The sequence below is a fragment of the Lagopus muta genome, chromosome 3 (genome assembly GCF_023343835.1).
Source record: "Lagopus muta isolate bLagMut1 chromosome 3, bLagMut1 primary, whole genome shotgun sequence".
Taxonomy (NCBI): Eukaryota; Metazoa; Chordata; class Aves; order Galliformes; family Phasianidae; genus Lagopus; species Lagopus muta.
In genome coordinates, this window is record NC_064435.1 from 93,245,589 (window position 1) to 93,257,827 (window position 12,239).

Consider the following 12,239-nt stretch of genomic DNA (forward strand, 5'->3'; position numbering starts at 1 on the left):
ACATTCATTGCAGTGAGTATAAATGTACACAGGTGACTCAGGTATTGTAAAGTGATCCTAAAACTGCTTCCTTGCACATCTTGGCTAACCAAGCAAAATATGATACTGCATTTCGTAATGGAAATCAGAAATGAATGACTTTCAGGACTCAGACACTTTCTAAGAGTTTTCCTTTAAGAAAGGGAAGAAGTAATGATGAACTTGGCAAATTAGAACTTCGCTGTCTTTTAGAAGACAGCATTACCACTGTTCATTATCAATCAAGCAGTTCAAGAACTAACAAGGTGTTTTTTCCTACCAGATCTGAGTAAACTGTCAACTCCAGTTGTACTCTTCCTTGTGGTAAAAGCATTTTTAAGGCTTCTTCCCAAACTGAATTCTCCAGTAACTAGTGAAATCTGAACTCACTTTGCAGCCTTCTCTTAGGGGGTACAGAGCATCTCTCTCACCTCATCTCCCTCTCAAGTGACCACATGCAAGAATGCTGTACAATGTAATTACCTTTCAACATGCTGTTCCTCTGTTCACATTTGTTCGCAAGTGATCTGGGTGAGTGGGAATGAAGAGGAAAAGGAGAACAGATGTGCAGAAATGGAAAACAAACCATCAGAACTTAATTTGTTTGGAACAAAACATTCCCCCATAAACTCCCAAACACTCAAAAACCTCCTCAACAGAGGTGACTAATAGACCAGAGCAAAAATTCTATCTATCCAGTGTAGCAAATAAATGATACCTTACTTTCTAACGAACTGAAGAACATCAGTTTCAAATATTTCAGCGTCTTGCAATGGAATTTCATCCAGAGAAACTATGTCACTGAATATAGGTCCACAGTATGTGCTGATTTAACTTAATTTCCTAGCTTAACATATTGCTACCCAGAAAGAGCAGCAAACACAGCACAACTAAAATCTTTTTCTTTCCTTTTTTTTTTTTTATTTTAAAATACATTTATTTGTTTAATTTTAATACTGAAGAGATAGTTTTCTTGTCTAGTAATTTCAAGTATAAATTATTGGGAAACAGGCTTGTAGTGTAGTGTATCTGAATAAGACAATAGGTAAAAATCAGAGCTGCAGAAATACAATTTCATTCACCTGGAACTAGAAAAACATATTCCACCTAGGTAATATTCTAAGCTAAAAGCTTTTATGATATTTTTTCCCAAAGGAGAAAAAAATCCACATTCTAACATGCAAGTTTGTATCTCAAGCCGTAAATGCAGATGCAGGTGAATAACTTTTCTCTACTTCTAGACCCTGAACCAACTATGGTTGATACAACACTTGCAGCAGACTTTGTGGATGTTCTAACCCCTGTTACAGACCCAGTGCCTGCTCCAGGCCCTGAAATGGATCCTGTGGTTGCACCAATTCTTGTGAATGGGCCTTGCGGTTGCCTAATCCTTCTGACAGGCCCTGCGGTTGCCCCAACCCTTGTGACCCACTCTGTGGTCACTTCAATCCCTGTGACAAGACCCACAGTTCAACCAGAGAACAAGCCAGTGCCAGTATCATTTGCCCTTATAAGCAAAAGGAAGTGATGTCTAGAAAAGTCAGATAATTTAATAAGGAGAGAAATTCCTACAAAGACAGAAGAAGATGAAGATGAAAAAGGGGCATCACAAGAATGGGAGAAGGAAGGAGACGCAGAACTCATAAAAGAGACAGAAACCATCTGTCCCTAAAACTGAGTGAGATATGAAATATGTGAAAAGATTACAGTATTGTCCAGATGAACATGTTGTCACCTGGCTGCTCCAGTGCTAGGATAATGGGACTAACGACCTGGATTTAATTGGCAGTGAAGCCAAGCAGCTAGGCTATCTTTCTAGGGAAGGTGGCACTGACAAAGTGACTGGAAAAGGGATACAATCCTTCACTCTATGGTGGTGGCCTTGTAAGCTGTGAAGAAAAGATAGCCCTTCAAAGAAAATCTGGAATGTTACCCAGGCAAATGGACCACCATGGAGAAAGGTATCCAGTATTTGCGGGAATTACCTGTGATAGAGATGTGTATGATACTAACCTGGATGATAATATGCCATCTCAATATACAGATAAAGTCAAATGCACGCAATTTATGTGGCAGAGAGTTTTATGGAGTGCATCCATCATTGCATGCCAGCATCTTGGCATGAGTGATCTGGAAAGATAACAAACAACCAACGGTAGATGGTTGTAGACGGCTAGTCTACTTTGACAATATGAGGAAAATCTCTCTTCTTCCTACAGGTCTGTGTCTCAGCTGAGGAGAAACTGGTTCAATGACTTCAGAGAGGTGCCTGAGAAACTCTCCTATCTTCGTCTATACTAATGGCAGAAAAAATAACTAATGATTAACAGTGTGTACTGGACACTGTGCAACAGCACTCTGAATCATAGAATCATAGAATCATAGAATCACAAGGTTGGAAATGACCTATAAGATCATCCAGTCCAACCATCTCCTCATCACCATTGCCACCACAAGCACTAAACCATGTCACGCAGCACGTCATCCAGTTGCCTCTTGAACACTCCAGGGACGGCAACTCCACCACCTCCCTGGGCAGCCATTCCAGTGCCTGACCAATCTCTGAGAGAAGAAGTTCTTCCTTATGTCCAACCTAAACCTCCTCTGATACAACTTGCGGCCATTACCCCATGTCCTGCTTGTTGCCTGGGAGAAGAGGCCAAATCCCTCTTCACCACAACCTCCCTTCAGGAGGTTGTAGAGTGCAAAGGGTTCCATGGATACATCTCATTCACAAGATTCAGACATTTCAAAACAACTTCAGCAAAACATGGGTAATTATGCATCAGCTTGGAGTGAGGAGGAAAAAAAAGAGTGAGAGATACTGACATTTCTATTTCTTGCTGCCTTGATGGAGAAGAGATGTCAAACTGCCGGTGAACTTTCCTGTCTTGCTACAATGAAAATGGGAAAGGATGACATATACATGCCCTTCCATCTTGTGCTCTTGCATTCATTTTCTTATAAGCCTCTTGTCCTCAATGTTGGTAAGAGCATGTAACAGTTGCTTCCTCTCAACTCTTCATCCAGTGGTAGAGAGAGGAGGAGAGAGCTCAGCCCTTACGAAGGAATGCTCATGGGCAGCAATTCCAAGAGCATTCCTGTCATCAGATCATCCTGTTGGAAATTCTTGAAAAACTGTAACTTTGCATCTCAGAGAAACAGGAGGGCTTCTGAAACCAAGCTACGGAAGGGGAGAGGAAATGGTGCCTTATATGCTTTTCAAATGAAAGGAGCAGCTCACAACTCCAAACAGATCTTTTTAGGCTTAGCGCACTGCTTTTTCTATAAAGGTTCTCTTGAATTTCAGGGGAACCTTTTGCAGAAGGAGATATTACTCACCATATGTAATGCTGACACAATAAAGTTCTCCTTCCCATCTCATCTTTGGGAGGAAATCAAGGAGATATGAACATTAAGGCTCAGCATGCCAAGACTTGAGAACATATTTCTAAGGTAGGGCTCTTACTTTGAACATCAGAGAGTCACAACTCTCTTCTGCATTTTGACTTGTTTGTTAACAAAAACCAATAGAAGCAGCCTTTTAGGAAAACCAACAGTCGTGCATTGACACACTCCGTAATTCTATTCAGCAGAATCATCAATGTTTACAATGTGTGCAGAGAATATGGCAAAACCTCAGAATGGCTATTGAAAATATTGCTTCCTTTCAGTGCAAACATAAAAAATAATTCTAAGTATGTTGAGATGAACAGTAGATACAAATAAGAAGGGACAAAGTTGTGTCTTTACCTGGAGGCCCTTCTCTTCTATCTTTTTCTGGAGTATCTGAAGGCACTTGGTGAAGTCTGTTAAATCTTGATCCATGGTCTCAATTAACTCACATCCCTAGTGAGTAAACAGCAAAACAGAGAGAGAAAAATAAATTAAACTTACCACATTTTTCAGTTTTGAGAACTAATGCTATCTCTGCTGAAGTTAACTGCAGTTAGCAGCTCTTCAAGTCTCTGCGTGGAGATGGAGAATTAAGTAAGAGACTGCTACCCTTATAAAGACCGAAGACCCTAGATCCCAGCTGACCAAATTATGATGATCTAGATTTTTTACAGGCATAGGAACAGATATTCCAAACCCATAGAGAACATTCCTAGATGTGGATAAACATGTTCTACATTATGGGTGTCCAACATCTTGACTTGCCTGGGCCACACTGAATGAAAAGGAATTGTCTTGGGCTGCATACAAAATACATACTATACATACCATAGTTCATGTATAAAAGTAACAAAACTTTGTGGTTTTTTTAAAGCATTTTCTCTTGAAACATATAAAAAAGAGGGCATCAAAAACAAAAATTAGTAGAATATCTGACCCTGTTTTCGTGAAACTAATGCATCAGAGTCTTATTTGATGGAAGTGGTCACAATTCTTAACAAATTATCAAGATGCTCATCAGAGATTTTTGAACTAATTTTACTCTTCCTGTGCTTCATTCTTGAAAACAGTTGTTCACAAACATACATCCTGATAAAAAGTGTTGACATAGCATGATTTTGAAATGAGGGATATCTTTCTCCAGCAAGACAGGCTTTATAGAAGTCTAGCGAAGAGACATGACCAAATTTTTCTCTGAGCTGAATGTTTAATTGCAACTCTATACATTCCACTTGAAAATTCACAGGTAATGTATTTATGTCAACAAAAAATGGAGTCATGAATTTTCCAAAAAAAAACGATGATTTTTTCAGAAACCTTGAAATGAATTTTCAAATTCCTTTATTAAAATGGAAAGCAAGGCTGCATATTTTTCACAGTTACAGGAGTGTGTTCAGCCAATGTATCAAAATGAATAAAATTATTTTCTGTAACTTGAGCTTGCCATCATTTAAGATTAATTTTGAATGCTATAATGGCCTGATATATAGCTCAGATAAGTTGATTTTCTCCTTGAAGTTCGATGTCTAACTCGTTTAAATAGAGTGATCAAATCCACCAAAAATGCTAATGAATGTGAGCTATTTTTCATCCTCAAGTTCTGGCACAGATTTTCCTTTTGATTCCACAATTACCTTAATTTCAGTTTGCAAATCATAAATTTCTTTTAACGTTTTACCCACAGTTAGCAACCTTACTTTGGAAAAGTAAATAATGTCCCCATAAACAGCATCTCTACTTTTAAGGAACTCCTGGAACTGGTGATGATTCAATCACTTGGACTTTATGAAACTCACAGCTTTGACAATCATTTGCATGATATTATTCATTTTTAAAGCTCTCGAACGTAAATTTTCTTGATGTAAGATGCAGAGATATTTCATCAAATGCTGGTGGCAACTACCTCATTTTCTGTTAGTTATTTAAGTTCCTCTTTTTTTACCAACCATTGCCAGGGCACCACAGGCACGCACACATGTAGGTAGGCCGAAATGTTATCATCAGCAATCAGTGTTTTTTACTCAGCAAGTGGCACAAGTGTACGTAACAGGCAAGACACATAGGTTTTAATTCAACAGAGTGTGTATGGCAGGCACGAAAGGTGGAGTTAGCACTGCACTAATGCACTTTCTGTTGTCACCTATGCAGTCTGTACTCAAGCTACATGAAACTGATTCATGAAAAACATAAAAAAAAATCACATATCAAGGTTAAAAATTTCCAATCTTGTGGGATTGCATTATTAGTTGTCCAGACACAAATGCAGTTTGTGGGATGTGGGTTGGACAAGACTGTTCTGCAGTGTTCTGTTGGACAGACAAAATCAGATATGGAAAGCTCAGGGTTATACAGTACTTCCAGGATCAAGTTCCAGAAAAAAAAATCCTCACTCTGGTCCTACAGTTACTATGCGTCTGGTACTTATATTGATTTGTGCATAAATGTATGTATAAAAAAGTGCTCAAGTTTCCCAGAATCAGCGAAGTTGTGAATTTACAGTGATTATAAAACAGTCACCTTGCAGTGGGTCATAAAATTGTGGAATCATGGAATGACCTGCATTGAAAAGGACTTCAAAGGACATCTAGTTTCAACCCCCTGCCACGGACAGAGTTGCCAACCAGCAGACCAGGCTGCCCAGAGCCACATCCAGCCTGGCCTTGAATGCCTGCAGGGATGGGGCATCCACAGCCTCCTTGAGCAACCTGTTCCACTGCATCACCACCCTCGGGGTGAAAAACTTCCTCCTAATATCCAACCTAAACCTCCCCTGTCTCACTTTAAAACCATTCCCCTTGTCCTGTCACCATCCACCCTCACAAACAGCCGTTCCCCCTCCAGTTTATATGCTCCCTTCAAGTACTGGAAGGCCACAATGAAGTCTCCCCCGAGCCTTCCCTTTTCCAAGCTTAACAAACCCAGTTCCATCAACCCTTCTCCATAGGAGAGGTGCTCCAGCCCTCCACCTAGCCCATGGAGCTATATACATTCAGTTTCATGAGGAGGTCTCAGATTTGTTCCACTATTACTTTGAGTCAGAATCCACTCCTCTCACCCTCACCTAGAGGTTCAGGGCAGACATGCAGAGGAGCCTGACCACCAGTGAAGACCAAGGCAAAGCTATTATTGAATACCTCAGCTTTTTCCATGTCTGAGGAAGCCAGTTTTCCATCCTCATTTATCAGAGGGGGAATCTATGATCTTTGTCTGTCTCCTCCTGCCTACGTACCCCTAGAACCCCTTCTTATTTTTCTCATCTCTTGCCAAGTTCAGCTCCATCTTTGCCTTGGCTTTCCTGATGCTATTTCTACACATGTTCAATGTCCCTATATTTTTCACAGGCTATACAACCCTGCTTCCACTTCCTGTACATTTCCCTCTTTTCTCTCAGTTGCAAGTCCTTGCTCAGCCATGCTGATCACCTGCCTCCTCTGCTCGATTTCTTCTGCTGGATGATGGAGAGCTCTTGTGCTCACAAAAGGGTGTTCTTAAAGAGCTGCCAGCTCTGTTCTGTTCCTATGCCCTTAAGGACAGTTTCCCAGGAAATCCCATCCAGCAGTTCCTTGAGCCAATGGAATTTTGCTCTCCTGAAGCACAGCGCCCTGACTGCTTTTTGCCAGGCCTGCATTCCTTGAGATCACAAAATGCACCAGGGCATGGTCACTACAGCCCAGGCTGCCCACAGTCTTAACATCTCTAATGCTCTCCTCTGTACTGGTGAGCACTAGGTCTTGTAAGGCTTAACCTTAGGTGAGTCCATCTAATACCTAGACCAGGAAGTTATACTCAACAGGCTCCAGAAATACAGATGAGAACATGTAATAGTAGAAAAGAGTGGGAGGTCAAAGTTCTTAATTGAGTGTTAAAGCAATTCCTAAGCCTCTGATAAAGATCCGAGTAAGAAAAAGTGAAACTTATCTACTGCATAAAGTCACTATTCAAAGAGATTTCAAATACTCAAAATACGCCTATACCGTTGTAAATTAAAACAAGAACAATATTTAGAGGTTTCCTCTGCTACCACTTCTTGGTCCCTTTAAAAGCCTCCTAGTTTTTCTCTTCACCTGACAGATTTTATGCTTCTGCTGTATACCATAACAACTGACAAGAAATAAACATTCAGAATACAGAATCTTTGTATGTGTGCTTCTGTATATAAAATACATTGTTTTGTTACACCAGAATAAAAATAGAACTTTCAGGTTGCCTTTGCCTCAGTGGTGAAAATAAAGGTGTAGAAGATAAAATTTCCTAGATCGGTGCATGGACAGAGTTTAGAGGTTTGCATGCAACAAAATAATGAGTCTCCAGTAGAAAGACATAATGCTATTTCTGAAATGCTTCCCCACCCTATCAGGATGCATATAAAAATAAGCAAAGCTGCCGTGCAGTAGGGGATCTGGATGAAGAGAAAAGAACAAAGAGCAGATAATGACATGCTTTTTATTACACCCCTTCCTCTTGCTGCCTCCTCAAAACACTCCAAAAGGAAAAATTGTCAATGGTGAAGCTGTAACTTTTCTGGTACATGTTATTGCTCCAAATGCCTTTTCAAGCAGTAGTAACAGACCTGATGAGTGGTAGCATGCCACAGATGTACATGTAATCAGAGGCTTCCCTTGCAAAGGCAGTACTGCTACAGCCATGGAGAGACTAAGAATGAAGCTGCAACCTGTATTCCGCACAAGTGTCAAAAAAGGTGAAGAGCTGCTGTGTCTTCACTCCTCACCAGGAATAGCCAAAATGTAACACTGATGCGGGGTCTGCAATAAACACTACTGTGCCCTCAAGTGCATTTATTATTTATTGGCACCAACAAGGGCAAAAAGTAACAAGACGTGAGAAACTGTAACAGACAGAGCCTCCCCAGTCTTGCAGAACAAGCCTTTTGGTTAGATGAAGAAAAAATCAGTGGCAGGGACAGCTACTGCTGGGCATGGGCAAAGAGGTGGAACGTGAGTTAACAGCTCTTAAATGAGCAGAAGAGAAGAAAACCATTTATATTTTTCCAGGACCACTCCTTGCTGGCAGAAGTGGTTCACAGGTGTTGGTTTATAAATAACTGAATAACCCCCTCCCTCCACCAGCACTTCTGAAATACTCTTTCCTGTAAGTGCTAATGAGCCCAATATTCTGCTTGGGCAGTCAGGTTTTGGCAGCTGCAGGCAGAATACAATTGTACTTTCCAGCCAGGAAAGACCAAACTTACTTAACTGTCCACATGTTTCAGAAGTGATGATTTACAACTTAAATTATTATTTATTATTTTTTGCCTTTACTATTAAGTACATTTCACTTGAAATTGGCTCTGGCCTGGCTTCTCAGGATTCTTTTCAACAGGTATTTGGAGGACCTCAGAGGCCAGGTAATTTCTGTGCAGTAGCTGAGAGGCACGTCAGGCTACTGACTGCAGCTCCAGTAGAAAGCTGAGATGCAGATGTCCTCTGCTCAGCTCTGCCACTGCCCTCTTTGCACATTCACAGTGGAAGGTCTCCAATACAAATGACAGAAATGTGGCCTTCTAAATCTGTAAATGGGATATCAAACACATACTTTGTTATGAAGGAGGGCTCCTGGACCCATGACATTGGTACCAAGATGTTGCTGTGACAGCAATTGCTAAAAACAAAACCTAACTTAACAGCGGTATCCTAAAACAGTTCACTCGGCCGTTTGCACCTTTGACACATTATACAACTATTGCTGTAGAGCTGAACAAAAGTTGGCAGAGTGCCATCAGTAAAGCCACCATTCTGTCAGATCAAACTGCGACTCTTCATTCTCTTTTCACATCAAACGGAGAGCCAGCTTTGGAAAAGACAGGGGGTTTAGATCCACTCCTTTTGCCACAATGGTGAAGAGGCACACATGGTCAGAACTAAAACGGAAGAGGAGAGCAGCAGCACTTAGATCCTCCAGTGTCCTATCCCTGACCTTGCTGGAGTGGATGTCTGTGCAGCTCATGCTCACAAGATGGTAAAAGTTTTAGATAAATCTGTTGCTACAGACTATCAAATCTAGTGATTCTCAACATAGAACCGGATGACAGTTCAGGTGCAGTTCTTGGCAACCTTCACCATATTCCTCACAAATGACAAAAATCTTCACAGCAATACTCTCTGCTGTAGCCAGGATTTAATGAAAGGACATCACAGTAACTGCAAGACAGGCAATAATGCTTGTAGTTCTATAGATATCTACTCAACTTAATACCATTAACCTTTGGTAAGAAAGTTAAAAAGCCAAGCACAAATAACATTAAGAAAGGTTAGAAAAATCAATACCACACAGCAGGAAAGAAAACAATAGACTACATCTGATGACAGTATAGCTGCTGAGTGTGGATGTGGCACCCATTATTAAACTTTGGCTGTTCTGCCGCATTGTAGCAGTTACAGGCGGCCCACTGCTAAAGGAGGTGGAGAATGCCAGGTGCACCTAATTGGATTATTGCACCCCCTATTTCAGACAGATGCTGAAACCAGACAGCCTGTGAAATGTGAGTCTGAATATCTCAGTCCTTCTCCCACATGTTGCATCACAGCATGTTATGCATTTGAAGACAGCAGTGTGTAGATGTCCATTTCCACACACCCTTATTAATCTTTTGATCAGCTTAGTTATATAAGCTGTCTTTTAATTTGCTTAGTAAAGAATATAACAAATAAATGTAATTGGTGAACATGATTTCAGATATTTAAATAGACAAAACTACATAATTAACTGAAATTCATTTTCTTTCAGTTCTTGGACTCAAATTTGGCTGAATGCTTGGCATCAGTGCAAAGCTAATACAGTACAGTTGTATTGGCCCTCAGTTCTGAGGTGGCTGATGACTTAACTCACTCAGCTGCACATTAAGTACTGCTGCCATTCTGATTAACTCGGGAATTTGTTAATTATGATGAAGTGTATGCACTGGAAGCCAAATAATGGAGATCTGCACTCAAGTGAAAAATCTCATTATTGAAAAACAAATCTCCAGTTTTGACCATTGCTAATTTCTAACTCTACACAACACTACTTGTTTTATTCAGCAACTATTGCCCAGTGAAACAAAACCAGTAAACATATGTAAACATCTGCACACCCTCTGCAAATCAGAAGCTGCAAGAACTTGTCAAATTTGACAAGGGTTAAAAATAGAGCTTTGTAATTGGAAGTTAGACTATAGCAGCTGCAGCCTTTTCTCCCTTGTGCTTTATCTATTTTGATATGGCCCTTTTCGAAGTAAATAAAATGTTTCCTGTTTTAGTTTTTAATGAGCAGCATGTGGCTTCTGGTGGAGGGCAGCTTTTTCATAGCATATATTTGTTGTAGAGATAGCAGAAAGTGTTCTTCTGTATTAATTAGCTTGCCTCCTTTCAAAGGAAAACAGATTACAAAATCATGGCAGTTGACTGACATTAACAAAATTTGAATAAATTTATCTGGTATTTTAATAATACTGAGGAAAGACAACATCCCTTCTTTGCAACCTCTAACAAAATGAAGTGCAAGAAAACTGAGGATGATAATGACAGAAATGAAACCCCTCAAAAAACCCTTCTTAAAGGAGAAAAAACAAACAAAAAGAAGATCAAAGAGCACAGCTTATGTTCCAAATGATTACCTGTACTGCAGCAAATTCAGATTTATTAAGCTTAATGAATAAAAGCAAACATCTTAAGAATTTACCCAAAGACCAAGAATTGCAATAAAATGTTTACAACCACAATGCCTTTATCAGAAGACCAACAACACCTTTTAACACTTTTGAATAATCAAGCAAAAGCTAAGGGTGTTATGTAAAAAACTGAAGCAGAAGGGCCTATCAGAAGATGCAGACTCACACATACAGCCCTGGCCCCTTTCCATATCCATTTCTGACATATAAACAGTAAACCTCCTTTTGTACATCTCTGTGCAACCCAGACGTGATTTCTCCAATCTGATGATTAAACCTGAGCACAGCACAGCAGTGACAGCCATCTGCTATCTTTGGATCATCTTCAAAGTTTCCCTTATGTGCTCTTCCTTGTCCGAAAAAGAAAGATTCAGAGGGAGAAGTTTTAATTGATGGTCAATCTGACTCTATGATCAGCGCTGTGAAAATCTTCCTTCAACTGCACTGATTACACCCTTAGGACCCTAACCTATTCGTAGGATTGGTTTCATTCCTTCAAAAGTTAAGTGTAAACAGAAACTCTAAACAGAAGCTCTAACTGCATGCATTTATGTATGAAGACAGGAGGCAGCTCATGTAAGAGGAATCAGAGAGTTGGAACAGCACTAGTCTCAGACAGAATGGAAGAACACGCCATCAAATGCAGACAGCATAAACTACATCCAGTTCTATCAATGAGAATCTTTTTGCTGATTTGAATGCACTTTGAACCAAAACTTAGAACTCAATTTCTAAAGTGCTGTAGCTATGCCTAAGCACACACAAAAACTAACATTATCTTTGGTACTCTACGCAAATAGCAATGCAATTAAATGAAGCATATGCATGCAATAAAGCAGAAAAGCTGCCTCAACCACAAAGCTGAAGAGTATGGGATGCAGCATTCCTTGAAATTCAACTATTTGAGCTATCTTTATGAGACAGGATGGAGAAAGAGAGGCTGCCTGAATTCTAAATGCCGCAACACCAGATGCACAGTAAGTTTTTGTTTTATTCAATTAAAATTGCTCCAGGTTAATCCCTTGTGGGCTGACAGATATTCTAAAGAACTTGTGTTAATAAGTAAGCATTATGTTTCAATTGACATCGGATTCTGATTTCCAATCCTCACTATTCACCTCAAGGTAAGACAGAGACAACAGTAAGGCTTCTTGCTGAG

General features: G+C 40.0%; 1 protein-coding gene across 14 annotated transcripts in view; it reads right to left on the bottom strand.

Moving 5' to 3' along the window:
* Positions 1–12,239, bottom strand: part of TPK1 (thiamin pyrophosphokinase 1) — a 214,438-nt gene that overhangs the window by 116,697 nt on the left and 85,502 nt on the right. For all 14 annotated transcript variants that reach the window (XR_007375793.1, XR_007375794.1, XM_048939505.1 and 11 more), the window contains exon 5: positions 3,772–3,867. Coding sequence is in view for 12 of the 14 variants with exons in the window: in XM_048939505.1 (XP_048795462.1) it covers positions 3,772–3,867 (96 nt within the window). In the remaining 2 variants the exon portion in view is untranslated. The remainder of the gene's footprint in view (positions 1–3,771; positions 3,868–12,239) is intronic.